The sequence below is a fragment of the Protopterus annectens genome, chromosome 2.part1 (assembly GCF_019279795.1).
Source record: "Protopterus annectens isolate FY-2018-M chromosome 2.part1, PAN1.0, whole genome shotgun sequence".
NCBI lineage: Eukaryota > Metazoa > Chordata > Ceratodontiformes > Protopteridae > Protopterus > Protopterus annectens.
The window spans coordinates 640,796,382-640,816,220 of NC_056729.1; the positions used below are offsets into that span (position 1 = coordinate 640,796,382).

The 19,839-nt window shown below is 38.9% G+C and overlaps 1 protein-coding gene across 2 annotated transcripts in view; it reads left to right on the plus strand.

Moving 5' to 3' along the window:
- Positions 1 to 19,839, plus strand: part of GATA4 (GATA binding protein 4) — a 427,254-nt gene that overhangs the window by 272,824 nt on the left and 134,591 nt on the right. Inside the window, exon 4 of one of the 2 annotated variants that reach the window (XM_044062377.1) lies at positions 17,130 to 17,255. The exons of the other annotated variant lie outside the window; for it this stretch is intronic. Within the exon in view, the coding sequence (XP_043918312.1) occupies positions 17,130 to 17,255 (126 nt within the window). The remainder of the gene's footprint in view (positions 1 to 17,129; positions 17,256 to 19,839) is intronic. 2 annotated transcript variants of the gene reach the window in all.

Here is a 19,839-nt window from a genome sequence, read left to right on the forward strand (position 1 = left end):
GAAGAACTGTCATGGCAGGACTTGCCACCCGGTGGTGTAAACCTTGACTTTAGATGATTGTTACTGTTGAAGTGACACCCCAACCCCATGTGCAAAAATGGGAAAAGGGATGATGGATGGAACCAAACAGTGAAGGTGATGAATGAAACATGTTTGTCAAAGGGATAAATAAGTTTACACTTCTGTCATGCTGATTCATGAGTTTCCTTAAAATGTAAGATGGTATGAGATCACACAATAAGTTGCAATGGAAGCAATAGTCATAGTTTTGATAAAGTGGTTAGAAGTGTTGTTTTAAAAAGTTTTTAGAAGACTGTTTCCCCGAGTTACTCTTAATAATTCTTGTTACTGCCCATTAAGCTAGCCTAAAATATGCAAGCTAATACTTTTATATTGAGCCTTATCTGGGAATCTAGTTGAGAATTATTTTGAATAACATTCATCAAACTGTTACTCATAACACCTAGTACTTTGGAAACAAATTTGACAATTGCCTCTATGCCCTTTCTTTAGTGTCAATGGAGCTAAAATATAGAAGTTGGAGGTGTTGTGGCTTGTAAGGTAGCAGGTGTTTTATATGTTATAAAGAAGAAAATAAAAAAAATACCATTACTAAATCAACTATAATATATGGGTTCTTTCAGGCTACAAAAACACCACCACAAGCTGATATACTGACAGGTCTTCAGTTTTACTTCTCAAGTTGTGCATTAATACATAAGAAACCAGATCACATGACTTGCATACTGGTACTTTGCAGTAACAAAGGTTATACTTACTGAAGCAGTACAGTGAGTTAACCCCCCCATTCCTTTGAGAAGAAAATATATATAATTAATTTAAACAAGCAGAATAAGTTAACCGCTTTTTTCCTTTCCAAACATATGTAACATGAGTTAGATATTTTGCATAATTGCATGTTTAGCTACATCTACTATACCAAGCATGTATGCTCTTCTGCTTCACTTCCTGTTAGACTAATTTGAATGTGTAAGTGGATCGATCAACATATCATTTTCAGATTGCATTGATGACATTAAAGAAATGCATCTTTTAATAATTCAGCAGCATTAACAGCTCACAAACTGCCACTTTTTCAAGCTGAATTTCTCAGTGGTCTTCCATATCTTGAACCCTTCAGGGTTAAGGGCTCAATCAGCTGATTCATTCCCCAAAGCACTATTTAGGAGATAGGGAGCAGGCCAGTTTTCTGGTCATGCAGAGCTACCTGCCGCCCTGTGGAGTAGCCCCCCCTTCCTGCTACTGTTGCCTTGTCTTAGGGATTATGCCTCCACAAGCTTCCTTAGCTACATGTGAATGCATTGGGGCAACACATGCTCATAGACTCATGCTCCATAGGTGTTGTCCAAATGGAGAGCTTGAGCCACCTCCTACCTCCAGGGTAAGTGAGCTGGCTGCTACTGCCCCTGCCATCCTCCGCGGCCAGCTCTGTGAGGCACCTGAGCCACTGACTGAACTTGAGTTACCTGAGACTTACTCAGGGGTTTACCCCTTTGTGCCACTGAAGTAGTTAGTACAAGTTTAGTCTTTATGGCTGGATTGTTTGACATAAATTTACCCCATGGATTAGTAGTTTGGTTCTTATCTTCAAGGGAGGTAAACCTACTGGCGATACTTCTTAAGGTGTATGGCTAGGCTATATATGGTTGTTCAAACTTCCTGCCTGGTATTAAACGATGAACCTATAATGGGAATTAAGTAACTCACAGGAGTTAATGTCAAAGTGCAAAGCATTAAAAGAGAGATAGACAGCAAGTCGGCACAAGGTTATAAAATATTTATCAAAAAACATGGCGTGTGTAGCCATGAATCATCCTTCCCTTTACAGGCAATGAATACAAAATTAGTTTAAGACTTAAGTATGGGCAACTGTAAAGTGTAGTGAATGGGAAGTCAACTTCTGACCTAGTAACCAGGGAAAATGGCAGCCTTACTTGGTCAAATAATGTCTGACCTCTGTTAAAAGCCTGTATATATGTTCCTGCTTTAAAAAAAATCATCATACTGATTATTTTCTGTCACTGACAGCAGCAGTTTCTGTGTAACAGCATATGCTGTTGCCTGGCTAAAATGTTGTGCAGATACTATATGTAGATACTGCAGTATTTCACATGAACTTTGAACATGACATCATTAGCAGTAGAGAAAGCAGAATAAATAAAGTACTAATAAAGTACCGTACAATACTAAACTGTATTTTAGGTTTACTCTGCATTGCAGTATACTGGCAGTCTGGCAGTTTAGGATTAAAGCTATGAGATACTAATGAGTATCATCCCGTAGCCATGAGTTTGAATCCCTCAGTCTACAGTAACAAGCCAAGTCATTTACCTAGGAAGTACTGCACTGGGGTTCCACCAGGAATGATGAACTTGTGTTTAATAAGTTTACCTGGATAACATATAAAACTAAAACAATTGGTAGTAATGCACTGTAACTCAGAGGAGTGCAGTATGATGCAAATTCTGTAGTTTTGTGATGCAACTGAAAGCAGATCTGTTGTACTGGCAATACTACTTGTAATAGTTACCGTTAATATAGTACAAGCAGAGCAGTAGCTAGGCCATTTGGAGCCCAGGGCCAGACCCTCATTTGGCACCCCCTCCCCAAATATGAAGAAAAACAATACCTATTCTAGCAACTTTCTTATAACAGCACCCAATGTTTTAAACTTTGTCCATGACATGAGTTAGAGAGCAGGAGGAGAGTTTAGGGTTATGAAATGGTCAAGATATTTAAGACTAGGGAGCAATTGGAGAATTTAGGTTAAGAGAGTGGGAGGGTAGCTTAGGATTAGGGAGCAATTGGGGAAGTTAGGATCAGGGTGCCATCAGGGAGCTTAGGTTTAGGGAGCAAGAGCTAATTTTAGGGTTAGTGCTACGTTTAGAGAGTAAGGTTTCAGGTTAGGGTTAGGGACAAGGTGGGGATTTTAGCTCAGAGCTAGTGTTCTGGAAGGACTATATAGTTTATTAAGATCATGCTGTAGTAGGGCTATGTCATTTACTATAATTAGGCTAGTGGAAGGTAGTGCACTTGCTGGTTCAAGCAAGTGGCAGATGGCAAGTCAGCCATCAGTTTATAGCATGACATTTCTTATATTACATCCATTGCAGCTGAGCAAAAAGATTGTTGGTTGATGAAAAATATGGAGACACACACATACACAGACACACACACACACACACATACACACACACACACACACACACACACACACACACACACACACACACACACATACACACACACACACACACACACACACACACACACACACACACACACGCACACACACACACACACACACACACACACACACACACACACACACACACACACACACACACAGACACACACACACACACAATCTGTCTGTTATGGTTGGCATGACTCGATACTGGTAGCATAGAACTACTTAAACATGTTAGACAGATTGGACATAGAATTCTGCATGCATGCATGTCCATTTATTTTAAGTTTTCTTAAGTTTTCTGAAGATTCTGATTAGCTGTTCGCATCAAATCATTAATGTTGTTTGACACAGTTGTGATCCGACATGCCAACATGACTGATGTCTTTTCTGATGAAAAGTTCAGCACATTATCAATGTTTGTTTCACAAGTCTACTGATTTCTGCCATGTAGAAATATCATAAAGCTTTATGTTGTTGTACTGTGGTACGACTCACATACCCAGAAAAAAATATGCCCGGTAAACTATAAATATGTAAAGAGCAAGTCTTTGTTCCACAAAAGTAAAACTAGGGAGAATAACTTACAATACTCATCTGTCTTTGCCTCAGAATCTGCAGTTTTAATACCTAGTTAGGTCCTGCAATATTTGAACTTCTAATTTCTGTGTAAAGCATGTGTTTGGTGCACATGAACAAATGTTAATAGTCTTCTGTACCAAAGCTAAGGACAATCCTGAAGTGTACTGAACATTGCTTCAGTTATTTATGTACAGGACGTCATGGCAATAAGGACCACAGAAATTAGTGCTAAGGATTAGCATTCTAATATCACCACTCTAACTAAACTTCCTTTCATAACCAGTCAACACACAAGGAATTATTTAATATTATACCATGACCCCCCCAAAACGTGCATGCTGATTGGCCAGCGTGCACATTGTAAATCGAGTTATACTAATGGAAAAAGGTCCAGTCTCCCGGACTTTTTTCCATTAGTATAACTCTATTTTTAAAACACTGTCTCGCTATGTTAAATGGGTTTAACATAGCGAGACAGCTTTAAAATAAGCAACGGAGATCTCCGTTGCTTATTTTAAAGCTGTCTCGCTATGCTAAACCCATTTAACATAGCGAGACAGGTTTTTAAAAAAAAGCAACGGAGAAAGCAAGATCTTCGTTGCTTTTTTTACTGTTTTGCTATGTTAAATGGGTTTAACATAGCGAGACAGTTTTAAAATAAGCAACGGACATCTCCGTTGCTTATTTTAAAACTGTCTCGCTATGCTAAATCCATTTAACATAGCTAACAGTAAAAAGCAACGGAGATCTTGCTTTCTCCGTTGCTTTTACAACTCTGATGTACTGCGCAAGCGCAGTACATCAGAACTGCCGCGGATGCCAGACATCTGCGGAAGGGCAGTAAACAAGCATTATACTATGCCATTATTTAAGAAAAGTAATAGTTTCTTTTCTTAAATAATGTCATGGTATAATAGCAATAACCCACTTCTGGGTGTGGGTAATGCTGTATTTACCAACGTGTGGCTTTGTTTGGTCCTCGGGCTCACCGAACCAAACCATGCCAACCGTGGGTAAATCCAGCATTACCCACACCCAGGCGTGGGTTATTGCTATACTAACATCCATGGAGGCTGTTTTTCTGTAGTATCACAGTGACTAAACTTCCTTTCTTATCCAGTCTACAGATAAGGAATTATTTAATGTCAGCATCTGTGGATGCTGGTTTTCTGTAGCTAACCACAAAAAATATCTAAGTGGAGTTCAGGAGTGAGCTGTCACTTTAGGAAGTACATTAAGCAGAAATGCACCAGTTTGGCAAAAAAAAAATAGACATGAGGAAGAAAGCATACTGCGGTCTGCTAAAGGTGATATTATCAACCAGAGTTCTACCTACCTAACGTAGTGGCAGCAGAGGTGGGTGTAAAAAAATCTCTTGACTGTTATTAGGAAGAGTATTGTCTTATTAATACAATCTGTCAGTCACTAACACATACTATTATAGAGTATAGTTTTGCATTGCTTTTCTATGTGTATGAAAAGAAATCCAAAAACACTGTTAAGAAGAAAGGAAAAAAATAGAAGTACAATAATTTAGTCAAAATCAAAAATGTATTTTGTCATTTTCCATTCCTGTTTTGTTTCTACATAACTACTGCCATATTTTCTTTCTGCTTTCCCACACTTCATTGCATACGCCGTCTTCATATCTACATTTCCAAATGTGCCAGTCACCTGCTAATATTTCTACCCATTTCTTTCCTGTGTTTTATTATCACATCCATGAAGATTAGTACTCATAACAATTTTTCTAAACCTCAAATTTTTAATCTTTCTTAATTTTTCTCCAGAACACTTCTATTTTTTACATTGTAAGAGCATGTGTTCAATAGTTTTCATCTTTTTATCACATCCTTTTATTTCACATACCCAGCTGCTTTCTACCTTTAATTTCTTTCTTTTTTGGCAGTGTGGCATGTGATAGTCTCTAGAATAAAGCTCTATATTCTTGTTTCGTTATGACTTCCTTCTTTAAAACTACCTTATGCTATCATGTGTTCATACGTACGTCAGCTTTCAACTTGATAAAACTGCTGTTGCATATCTGTGTAACATTTTGTTATAATATCCATTTCTAGAACCCTTCCATTCTTTTACACTGAGACTACATTTTCAGTAATGTTCTTCTTTCTGCCACTTTTTGATTCCTATAAGCTGTTGCTTTCTAACTTGCATTTCCTTTCTCTCCATACTAGCAATGTGGCATGCATCCATTTCCAAAGCTCCATATTCTTGATTTTTTCCTTTCTTCTTTCTTTAAAATAACTTCTGCTGTCATCTTTTCAGAAGTATCTCAATTTTTTACTAGACAAACTGATGTATGCCTCTATAACATAGTTTAACCTGCTATAATTTAACAAGGTTATATTCAAATTGTCATCTATTTGCCACAACCTTTATCTTTTCAAAATGTCATACATACATCCCATTGTCTTTACTAACATTTTTTTTCTGAAGTCTATTTTTCTATGATTTATTTATGCTTGTTTTACATTGTTCCTTGCAATTTCTTTTCTTTTCTTTCTGGCTACACTATTGCCCAATAGTTGATATAGTTGTGCCATCTATATATCACTGGTTCTTGTCTCTATACAAAACAAATGTTCACTGCTTCTTCTTCATAGGTTCATAGGTTCATAGGAAGGTACTTGGCTATCTGCCTGAAGGCATTTATTAGCCCAGCCATGCTGTGCGGTATTCACCGCCCCTTTGGTTAGTTCCCTAGGCCCTTGATCTAGCAGCTAGTACCCTTGGCCCCTATCTAGTAGAGCTGTTGGTATGATCCCTGGTGTGAACTTTATGTTACCCATCCACTCGTCAAGGTTCCTCTTGAAGAGTGATAGTGAGGGGCTCTGTCTTATGTAGATCGGGACCTTGTTCCATAGCAAGGGAAGTGTTTGCGAAGGGAATCTATCCCTCCAGCATGTTCTATTCATTGTTGTGCTGAGGTTTATATCCCTAGAGCATGTAGCTCGAGTGTATTTGGTTTTGCCAAGATGGAGCATGTTCAACAGTTCTGGGTTGGACATGGCTCTGTATGTTAGACAGAGATCGCCTCTGAGAAGGCGGTATACAACAGAGAAAAGCCTTAGTTTTTTTCAATCGTGCTGCATAGGGCAACTGTTTGAGGCCAGTAATCCTCTTAGTGAGGTACCTATGTGATCTCTCCAGCTGCTGGAGATGCCTAGCCAGGTACGTTCCAATTGGTGCATTGTACTCAATTATGGGTCTTATGAGGGGGAAGAGGAGAGGGGCATCACTACATCCTTAGATCTTGATGCGAACCCTTTCATGATCAGATGGGTCACATAGAAGGATTTTCTAACCACCTTGGCAACATGGTTATCAAAGGAAAGCTGACTATCTACTTGGGTTCCATTTTTTCTAGTAGAACTCTTTCTTCTGTATATGTCTTGCTTCTTAAAGTAATTATTAATTTTAAGACCTTTTTCTATATACCTTTATTCCTTTCTGTTTCCCCTTCATAACTACATCCTGTACATTTTCTGTACTTACGCTCATTCCCGTGTGTTTTAGTTGTGTTTTAAATGTCTATATTATTTCTCCTACTGCTACATCATCTTTTTCAATCATGTTAAATCATCTGTGTATGAAATGATCACCAGATACTGTATTTTCTATAATATTTAAGTTGTATTCTTCTGTTTCCTTTGCCACTGCTAAGTGGGGGGTACCTATCTAATGTTTTTGTTAGTTTTAATGTTACTGCCAATGTACCCATCTAATGTTTCTGTTAATTTTAATGTTACTACCAGCATATCCATCTAATGCTTTTGTTAGTTTTAATGCTACTGCCAATGTATCCATCTAATGTTTCTGTTAATTTTAATGTTACTACCAGCATATCCATCTAATGCTTTTGTTAGTTTTAATGCTACTGCCAATGTACACATCTAATGTTTCTGTTAATTTTAATGTTACTACCAGCATATCCATCTAATGATTTTGTTAGTTTTAATGCTACTGCCAATGTATCCATCTAATGTTTCTGTTAATTTTAATGTTACTACCAGCATATCCATCTAATGCTTTTGTTAGTTTTAATGCTACTGCCAATGTATCCATCTAATATTTCTGTTAATTTTAATGTTACTACCAGCATATCCATCTAAAGCTTTTGTTAGTTTTAATGCTACTGCCAATGTATCCATCTAATCTTCTTCTTCTTTCAGTTGTTCCCACAGCAGATCATCTGTTTCCATTTCTTCCTGTCCTCTGCGTCTTGCTCTATCGCACCAACCACCTGCATGTCCTCTCTCACCACATCCATAACACCACCACCATAACAGGAACAGGCAAGCAAAAACTGAGGGTAATGCTACTCAGTGCCTCAAGTCTAAATGTCAAAAAGCACTCACTTGAGGTACTCCTTAAAATGGAGAACATCGATATCTGTGCAGTAACTGAGACCTGGTTCAAGGATCCAGACAGCACCCCTACACTACCAGGCTATAACTCATACCACACTTTTCACCCATCTAACCTGGACCATAACACCAAAGGCAGAGGTGTGTCCATATTCATTAAGGATAGTCATACCTCCAGGCTAGTTGCTCAGCATAATGCATCCAAGGTTATCCAAGTGCAACTAACTCTGGGCAAAACTGCAATCCAAACTGTAGCTTGCTAAAGATCCCCCACCATGCCCCAGGATCCCCACTCCTCTTTTCTTGATATACTGGAAAATATTGGGGTTCAACCAAACACCCTAATAATGGATGATTTCAACTACCCCACCATTAACTGGGAAATCTACTCGTGTACCAACTCCTTCACTCACTGCTTTCTGGAATTCATAAATTCCAGTGCCCTGGATCAACTTATCCACACCCCCACTAGGGGTGACAATATCCTAGACCTAGTCATTACCAACATGACTGACTGGTGTTCCACTTGAAGTCAACTCCTCGTTGGTCCAATCTGACCATAAGCTAATCACCCTAGATATCCACATTCCGCACCCACCCTCCATTAAGGAAACCATGGTAAAAAATTTCTCCAACTCCAACTTCATGCTTCGTAAGACAGAAGTGGCAAACTTCATGACACCCATGCAGATGGACAATACAGTTATGACTGCTGAATCCTACACAAATGCACTCTATAAGGACTTACATGAGTGCATGGATCGTGCTATCCAAAACAGAACCAAGATGCTATCCTCCAAAAAAAGGAAGCCAATCTGGTGGCCCCCTGCCATAAACAAACTGTACAATAGAAGGAAGAAACTGTTGCAAAAGAGAATAAAATCCCATGAGTGGAGGAGCTCCCTGGTCAGCCTCGGAAAGAAGTTGAGATCCCTTATAAGATCCCCCAAAGCTAGCTATGAAAACAAAATCGCCACTGATTCTAAGGACAACCACAAAGCATTCTATAGCTATGTCAAGAATCTCAATGGCAACACCCAGATCTGCTTGAGTTACAGCACAATGGCACGAAAATTACAGAACCAAATGATATTGCCAACATCCTGGCAGATAGGTTCACTGCTAACTTTACCCCCCTCTCACCCCCCTAAAGGGCCCATATCTATACAGGAAGAATGCAGATTCCCTGTAATCACAACTACGCAGGTAAAAGCTGCACTCTCTAAAGCCAAAAACACAGCATCCATGGGACCAGACAACATCCCAGGCTGCGTTTTACACGATCTTCAGAATGAACTGACTCCCCACCTAAGCACCATGTTCAATCATAGCCTCACATCAGGCTTTCTGCCCACTGCATGGTGTACAGCAACAGTTATCCCAATCCACAAAGGGGGAGCCACCACTGACCCCGGGAATTATCGCCCTACTAGCCTGATGAGCCTGGTCTGCAAGGTCATGGAACGTATCATCATGGAACTCATAAACAAAGACATTGGTAACCTCCAAACTCTGGACCCCACCTAGTTCAGGTTTGTGAAAGGCAGATCATGCCTTCTGAACCTGACTGACTTCTTTGAGGCAGTCACCAAAGCTGTAGATGAGGGTAATTTGGCTCACACAGCCTATCTTGACCTCACCAAGGCTTTCGACACCATCCCCCATTCTGGAATTATAGCTAAACTCACTAAACTAGGTATAAATCCCTACATCACAAGATGGGTTGCCAACTGGTTCACTGACAGAACCCACACTGTAAAAGTTGCAGACTCCAAATCTGACTTCAAACCAGTGACAAGTGGAGTACCACAGGGTTCAGTCCTGGGACCTCTCCTGTTTGGTATCTACTTCTCTAAAGTACAGGCTAACACAGAAGGCCTCTGGCTAATGAAGTTCACAGATGACTGCAAACTAGGAGCCATAGTCGAGTCCTCAAATGATGTGGACATCCAACAGAAGGGCCTCACTGAGACAGATGCCTGATGTCAGAGCCATGGCCTCAAGCTCAATGGCAAAAATTGTATCATCATCCCCTTTGATAAAAACTCTGTACCCATGAACTACCACATAGGCAGCAGTCTATTAACAATGAATGTGTGATAAGAGACCATGGGACCCAGGTGGACAGTAGTCTCTCCTTTGAGAATCACATCGCCACAGTAGTCAGGAAGTCCTTCTATGTGGCACACCTAATCACAAAAGGGTTCTCATCCAGGAAAAAAGAGGTCATTGCTCCCCTCTACCATTATAAAGTACAATGCCCCTTTTGGAATGTACCTCACAAGATATCTGCAGCAGCTGGAAAGACCACAGAAGTACCTGACAAAGAGGATTACTGGCCTCAAACAGATGCCTTACACTGACTGTCTCAAAAAACTCCAGCTTTACTCCATAGCATATCGCCTACTCTGAGGTGATCTCTGCCTAACATATAAAGCTATGTCAAACCCAGAGCTGTTGGACATGCTACACCTAAAGAAATCCCAATCCCTACACATTCTAGGGACCTAAACCTTGTCACCACAATAAACAGGACATGCTGGAGGGATAGATTCTCTGGAGGGATAGATTCCTGTCCCAGAGACTTTCCATACTCTGGAACAAGCTACCCATCTATGTCAAGCAAAGTTCCTCATTAGCACTCTTCAAGAAAAATCTTGATGAGTGGATGGGAAATAGGAAATACCCGGGGATCACTTCTGTGGCTCTGCTTGACAGTGGCACAAGAAAATAACTTTCTTGGGTGGTGTAAACCAGGGAACCTTGTTGGCTAGGCTTACTTAGGCCCTTGGGCCGATAGCCTAGTACCTACCTATGAACTTATAAACCTTATCTTAGGCCTTCCTCATTTCCTCTTACCTGGCAGCTTCATCCTTAGCATCCTTTTCCCAATATACCCAGCATCCCTCCTTAGCACATGTCCAAACCAACGCAATCTTGCCTTTCTGGCTTTGTCTCCAAACTGTCCAACCTGAACTGACCCTCTAATGATTTGATTCCTAATCCTGTCCATCCTTATCACACCCAATGCAAATCTTAACATCTTTAATTCTGCCACGTCCATCTCTAACTCCTGCCTTTTGTTTCTGTTAATTTAATCTTACTACCAATATATCCATATAATGCATCTGTTAATTTTAATGTTACTACCAATGTACCCATCTAATATTTCTGTTAACTTAATCTTACTAGCAGTATATCCACCTAATGCTTCTGTTACGTATGTCCATCTTTTGATTCTGATAATTCTAATCTAATGCTTCCATTAATTTTAATCTTACTACCAATGTACCCATTTATTAAGTCTGCAAAATGAGTTTTTATAAACACATATACAGCATGCTCTACAGTTGTGATATATCTTATAAATCTGCATGATATTCCTTAAGTACTTATATTTTACATTATCTGGTTTGACATCTGTGAAGGCTGCCAGCCTAGCTAGATAGAATTTTGCAGATAATTCTGTCATTTGTAAATATTAATATAAGCCACAGGCCTGTTCTCTTAAATGGAAGAAAATTGTATTAAATGTTGAACATCAAAAATGTAATAACACTGCACTCTGCTGGAAGAAAGCTAAGTCAAGCCTTGTATGACTGATCTCAAACTGTGATGTCTGAACCAGCAGATTCTTTCTATTGTTTTGAGACCAGAGTTAATTGCTAGATTTTACATATATAATGTCTTTAATTGCTGTGGTTTCCTGACCAGGTGCAAGATCAAAGCTAAGTTAAACTCTGAGTTTCTGTTAGCCTGGGAAACCAGAGAAGAATGATGTAATCTAAAATGAGTCAGTAGTGATGTATTATCAATTTAAAAGACTGTCTCAGAAAGATAGGGAGAGCATTTTGGATTTTGTCTAAAGCTGACAACAACTCACCAGTACTCTGTTTTTGCTCTATATGTAAGTTTATTTAATACTGTGATTGCTCTTAGATTTAGATAGAAATAGTAAGTTTAGTCTAGCTGTTTTCTGTATTGATGTCAGAACTATTAATGATGTCAGAACGATTCTACTGTATTATTTTAAGCATTTTCCTGTGATCTCTGAACTCTTGACTAGCACTTTAGTAAGAAGTGTTGTCTTGTGTTTTATTATTTATTATTAAATATTTTTAAACCTTTTAACTTTGTGTAGAGATGATTTAAGGTCTAGAGTGCATTGCATGTATATAGTGATACTGTACAAAGCCACTCCAATAGTCTTGTTGCTCAGTCACACTTACTATTTGGATAATAATATTGCACAGTAAAACTGGGCACCCTTTGGTAAGGGCCTTATTAGTAGGTGATATTAGTGGTTGGTGACAGCTGGTACTACCTTATAGACTGGCAGGAAGAGGCATAGCTGGAAAACCTGTGCCAGCCTTCCTCAGGAGTGTCTGTGTGTTTGCATATAACTCATATCATAAAGTGTGTGTGTGTGTGTGTGTGTGTGTGTGTGTGTGTGTGTGTGTGTGTGTGTGTGTGTGTGTGTACGTGTGTGTGTACGTGTGTGTGTGCATGTGTGTGTGTGTGTGTGTGTGTGTGTGTGTGTGTGTGTGTGTGTGTGTGTGTGTGAGAGTGTGTGCGTGTGTGTCAGCTACTACGGCAGGGACATGAAGTACTGGTTGGACAGAGAGGGTTCTGAAGTTTTTAGCTTGACCACTAGGCTGAGATCTGTACCCTATAGCTGTGCCAGTGGAGAGTCTTATTGGGGATCTGGAGAGAAAGGGAGAAAGCCCCAGACTGACTGTGATCTCTGTGTGCTCTTAAGGGACATTGTACTTTACTGTGTGTGTATTTGTTATCTTTCCCAATGTGGATGCCTTTCACTGATGTCAGTGGTGAGGTTTGAGGTTCCTTGATTACTGGGCCAGTGCACGGGCATCACAACATCTAATCTCATGATCACGCCTCTGTTATCTCTCTCCCTTCTTCCTACAGGTTCTTTGATAATCAGCAGATATTTCCTTATGACTTTCCCTTCTGCTGTTCTGTATTTCAGTTTCTGTTTCTGCCTTTAATACTTCCTTATTCTGCTGAAACTTCTTGTAGTCACAGTCCATTAACATGTCAGTCTTTTCAAGGCTAAAAACCCAAATTACTCTCTGAACCAAAAAGTACACTCTTGCTCCATAACCCTAAAATACCCCCACTCCCTGAATCTAAACCCCCCTCTCAGTTACTGCCTGAAAACCTAAGCTACAATCCCACCATATTGACTCCCTCCTTATGATTGCTGCATTTATCCTGCTCAAACATGAATACATGTTAAGGTAAGTTGCAGTAGCTTGACTCTCTCCACCCAGCCACCACACCTTTCACAAACACAGATTCAAGCTTGAACACAAGCACTCTCTCCACCCAGCTGCCACACCTTTCAGAAACACAGATTCAGACGTGAACACAAGCACTGCCTCCACCCATCTGTCACAACTTTCGCAAACACATATTCAAACTTGACCATGAACACTCTCTCCACCCAGCTGCCACACCTTTCATAAACACAGATTCAAGCTCGAACACAAGCACGCTCTCCACCCAGCTGCCACATCTTTCACAAACACAGATTCAAGCTTGAATATGAGCACTGCCTCCACCCATCTGTCACAACTTTCGCAAACACAGATTCAAACTTGAACATGAACACTCGCTCCACCCAGCTGCCACACCTTTCACAAACACAGATTCAAGCTTGAACCTGAGCACTGTCTCCACCCAGCTGTCACACCTTTCACAAAAACAGATTCAAGCTGGAACATGAGCATTCTTTGCACCTAGCTGCCACACTTTTCACAATTACAGAGTCAAACTTGAACACAAGCATTCTCTCCACCCAGCTGCCACACCTTTCACAAACATAGATTCAAGCTTGAACATGAGCACTGTCTCCACCCAGCTGTCACACCTTTCACTAAAACAGATTCAAGCTCGAACATGAGTGGCAGCCCATGCAAACTACAAGATGTTTGATTCCTTGCCTATGAGGCAGTGGTCTTTTGAGCATCTGGCAGTCAGATACTTGAAGTTGGCCCTTATTTCACAGCTTCCCATACTAACTTCAGTTGTTCAGTTTTGTGTGGGCAGTCTTTTATCCACTGTTATGTGCTTTGACAAACAGCACACTTAGATCTCCTGCCAAAGCAGTCCATGGAATTGGAAGCAGCAAGAGTTTCCTTTAGTTAGGGAAATTGTTGTGAAGATGAACTTCACCTTTCCTCTGGGCAGAAATGAAAACAGCACTATGTTTTGTTTTAATTCTTCTTGTTACTGGTACAAATCCTTTTTTCTCTCAAAATGTACACATTACAGCCGATTTCATAGATAGAGAAGACATAGCTGAACATACAGTTTGAGCTGTTTCTCCTTGACACCCACACAAGCACTGCCTGGCAAATTAAAGAGCAGTACTGCAACTTGAAGAGGCTTACAAATTTTCACATACCTGTGTTTGGGCTCAGTTTATCAGTGAGCATTGCCAAAGTTGTGTTCCAAGATTAGCCAGAAAGTTGGAGAATGGTTGCCAGAGTCTGCTTTTTCTTCTTCAAATGAAACAGTGTTCAAACGTATTTCTTTTTTTTTTTTTTTTTTCTTTGCTACCTTCTCTCATCCAAATCTGAATATTCCTTAGAGTTGGAAACCACCATCTGCTATCAAGTAATACAATTACATACACATACTAGGAAGCAATTGTATAACCCTAAATCACTTTTCACGACATAATTTTTTCTTTTAAGAATGCACAACTAAGACTGACATTAACTAAAAACATCTAGAAAGATATCATTTGTCCTCCCACAGAAAAGCTTCTATCTTTCTCATTCTCAAGAATCATTATTTCTGAGAGAAGAAAGTAACATATAAATGTTCAGGCACGCACAGGAAAAATAGAGTTAAAAGTTAAAAGTAACTTTTCCCCAAAAGTAATAAAATTAGCAGTTGCTGAGTGTTTACTTTTCCTTGTTACATCCATTTAATAAGGCTAAATATTATGGATTGATGTGCATATGTGTTTGCCAAGAAAAAAAGGTATCATCTTCTTAATAATTAATAACACCTGTCCAGTTTATATAGTCAAATCAGGCCATTGTGGAACATTGTTTTATTAGTTATATTAGCCTTCTTGTTGACTTGAGACATTAATAGCCATATTAAAATTTGAAATCGGAAATATATTATGAGACATTACACATGTACAATCTATGACTTCAGAGATGTCAGAGGATGTTTAATCCTGCATGACTGAAAATCAAACAAAATACAACATGATAAACATATGGCATAGTCATCAAAGGAAAGAGTTTATTGAGGAAAATATGCTGTTTCTTTTCCCTGAAAAGAGCTGTGGAGTTTTTAATTGCAAATTCTGCTCATCGTTAAATGTTGTAACTAGAGCAAGAGTTTGTAAGATTTAGTTAAGCACTCGCATATTGGGAATATTTTAGAAAATGTCATTACTAATAAGTCGACACTTCAAAAGAACAAAAAAAAATGGCTGAAAATCAGGAGGGTGAAAAAACTCTTTTTTTTTGTTTTTGAAGGGTGGCAGCCTCCCCCCCCCCCTGCACCCCTGAACTTATGTATACCAACACTTCACAGCTGAAAAATTGAAGAAGGGAGAAATCTCCCTAAAAAGTGAATCATTGCTGGCAAACAATTAGAAATCACTCCAGCAATGATTTAATGTGGAGAAAAGCATTCAGCCTTGTGCCATTCATCTTTTTTTTTTTTTTCTGCAGGCTACTGACACTAAGGGAAGTTCTTCCCAAGAGTGGGTAGGGAAGCCCCTAATTACTCATACCTGCTATGCTAACAAACTATGTTTTAAATCAAGTTAGTCAATTGCTGCCTATTCCCCTTACCACTCAACTTCCTTCTTCAAGAATTCTGGGCAAACCCAAAAGTAATGGGGAGGGGGGGTGTCAAAGACTCAAAATAAGGAACATTTTTAACTATTACTCTAATTCACTTAAAAAGTTAATATAACAACATTTTTTTTATGAATAGGCATATTCTGAGCAAAAGGAAGTATGAAGCTCTAATATGTGGTTATTATTGATGAATGTAAGCCTAAATTGATTTACCAGAAACTAAAAATAAGAGGAACGGGTAAAAAATATGTGACGAGTCAGAGCAATGCATTTAGCAGTAAAATTTAAATCCGAGACCCTTTAAATGCAAACTATATACATTGGCAATAACTGTGGTGAGGTCATAAACTTCATGAAACTGTGACTGATGTTGATGCATGTTTCTATCATGCAGTTTGCTTATTTAAACTTGCTTGGATTTATCAAATTCCTCTCCCTTGAAAATATTCAACATTTTAAACAACCAATTAAGATGCAGAATAAACCATTAATAGCAGGGAAAGAACCACTCAGAACAAAGCCTTATAGTCACTGTCTCATCCATGTAAGTGTAGAAATTTTCGTCTCTTTTCACAATTATTGTTTTTTTTTCACTGAAACTTTTTCTGATTACCTGTTTTAACTCAGGATTCATATGATAAAGTTCTAACACACAGCCTTAATTCTAAAACCAGACATAAAATAAATAACATGAAAAATGGCTTAATATGGCTTCCCTTACTGTATACTACAACATTTTATTAAACTAATGATGTCATTATTAGTTTTGGTTCAATACGTAAATACTTTTGTTTCAGCTTTTTTAGATAAAAAATGTAATGTCATAAAATGTAAGTAATTACAGGTTTTGTGAGTAGAGAAGATGAAAATTGTGGAAATTGTTAAAAAAGTGGGTTTATTTGTCTCTGCTATGGTAAGCAAGGTGTAGATTTCATGCTGTGTTCATTGCCTGAGTGCCTTAGTTTTGCATGTTTTCAAGTATATATCACGGTGCAGAATCTCTTTAGAACAGGAATCATTTCAGACAAGACTGCTTTTGAAGGAAAGAGCCTAAACAGATTTACAGCAATTCATCTATGCTCTCTTTCGCAGTCAGCTTCACGCCGTGTTGGCTTGTCCTGTGCTAATTGTCACACAACAACCACAACTTTATGGAGGCGTAATGCAGAGGGGGAGCCAGTGTGTAATGCCTGTGGGCTCTACATGAAGCTACATGGGGTAAGTTAACTGTGTGACCTTGTACCCTACCATGTCTGCTATATAAGTTCTATGTTTTTTTGTTTTGTTTTTTTTTTCGGAAGTGTGGGTAGTCTGGAAAGATAAAAAACACCATTTTCATCATATATGAGTTTATACTTTACCTTATCTTCCCTATACATTTTTAGCAACACTGTGCAAGCAACAGGATTTTACCAGTTCACTCTCATGCATCATCCTAGATTATACTTCAGTTTTATTATAGAGTGTGTCATTCTAAGCTGTTTACATAAAAGAAAGTGAAGAATATGAGTGGATAAATATCACAAGAAATTATATAAATCCTGAAAATAGGAAATGCTATCCCAAGTGCAGGTACTCTCAGTAAACTAAAGTACAGTAAACAGAAATAAAAGTGAGTTGTGATGTAAACATCATTTGCAGACATGAAGTAAACACAGTATTAAACAAGAAGATTGTAACCATTGTTAAATAAATGGTCCCAGTATTAGCTAGAATGAATAAAATTTCCTTAAACCAATATCCTTAAAACAAAACTCCAGCAACCTCTTATAATAAGAGTTAGGAAGCCAACAGCTCTCAAGTTTCAAATGTTCCTCACCAACTTAAGGTGGTCCACCAAGAAGTTCAGAGATTGCTAAAGTAGTGCACGACGCAGTGGTTTAAAACCACAAAAATGCCACAGTATCCATACCAACAATATTGTTGTTCCAACCACTGAAATGAACCAGCCCCCAATGATTTATAAATAAACATTTATATGCATTTAATACAGGCTATGTGTACCTGTGTTATACAAGCCATCATGAAGTAAATAGTGAAACTCTAGTAGCTTGACTGACTGAGCTATATTCAGAACTGTCATGAAAGACCAGTTTCATCACAAAAAAACTCCAAAACAGGAAATCAAGTAACTTGTTTGAATGTAAATCAGTGCCACAGTTAAATGAATTAGCAGCTTTCACCCAGACTGCCAGATTTTTCCATAATGCTGCTTTGTGTACAAAGCTGTATCCCGTTAAGAGTGCCACTTAGTGTCCGCCACCGAATTCCATCACTCACTGACCCCCAATCTGATGCTGCATGTGCATGGAAACTCAAAAGTCTTGATCCCTACATATATATTAGCTATGCCGGCCAGCATTACATTTCACAATCCCACTGCAGCAAAATATTGCAATAAAGTTGTGAAAAGAGTGAATATATATCCAAAAAGACCAAGCTAACCACAAAGCAATGCCAGAATTATGCAAGCATGCTCTTATGTACAGGCAGCCAGCAAAATAATTCTAAAAACTGTTAATAACCTAGATAAACTGACTTGTTTAGCTGCAAAATCTTGTGCAACATCTCCATCTACTGTCCATAACATGGTATAGTAAGACTTCTGTTCACAAGTATTGCTGTCATTTAAGCAGTACCAGATATGCATTTTCTATACAGTGTACATGTCCAGCATGGATTCCTCTCAATACTAAGAATATACTCCATGGCTGTAGCATTTTTTTTCAGTTAAAAGATTTGTCCCATGTTCTCACTATTCAGAAAAAGCATCTACCAAATCTACTCCATTAAGGAAGTAAGTTTTAAGCTTCTCTTGAAAATGTGATAGCCTAACTTAGGAGAGACTTCTCTTGGAAATGTGATAGCCTGACCTAAGAGAGACAGACATGTTCCTTTTGCTGTGGCTTTAAAGACTATACCACAGGTGTTGTATGCAGAGCAGACAGTATGAAATCCTGCTTTCAAGGCCAAGCCCATAAAACTCTCTATGGCCTGTTTCTCCTGTAAGTTAAAAAGTTCCCTAATTTTGTCTGAAGCTCACTCCTTGACTGATGGCCAATACTTTGCAATGAAATACTCTAAAGATGAAGTTAGAAGAGGCAAAGATATATTCCACAATAAAAAAAAAAAAAAAGAGTTAAATATAGATGGGAGAAGATCCCAAGTGAGGCAGTCTGGCTCAACCATGAGGGTGACAATTTAGACACGGCTGGTCTTCAAAGGAATGATTTATTTTGTTTACAGTTTTCATTGGTGTGTGGCTCTTTCCAGAGTGCTTCAGTCACAGTTTTACACTTTTCGCATAGCAGCAGGATGAGCAAATGACAGATGTAATTTTATTCACTTGCTGCAGTATTTTTAACCTGAGGGATCTCCCACCTGAAGGCGACCCAGCACCGGCCAGTATACCAAATACTTATACTACTGTAGTGTACATGACATGTTGCATGGAGGCTGCTGTCAGCCATAGGCCATAAAAACGACATACGCACATACCATCCTCAGAACTTATCTGCCGCTAGTCAGAACACTATTCTGTCTGTTGGTCTGATAGTTTCAGCATTTGCGACTTTCCCCGTTGGGGAATTTTTTTCTCTTACTACTATTTTAGTTATGTCATCCAGGAAGGGCAAGTGCCAATGTGGAAGACAAATTCCACAAAAGGACAGCCATTCTCAGTGTATCTTTTGTTTAGGCCCTAACCGCGATCACAAGTCCTGTAGCATTTGCCAGTCCTTCATTCCAAAGACCCTTAGAAGCAGGCTTTCCTCTCTTGCTATATATTTAGAGAACCAATGGC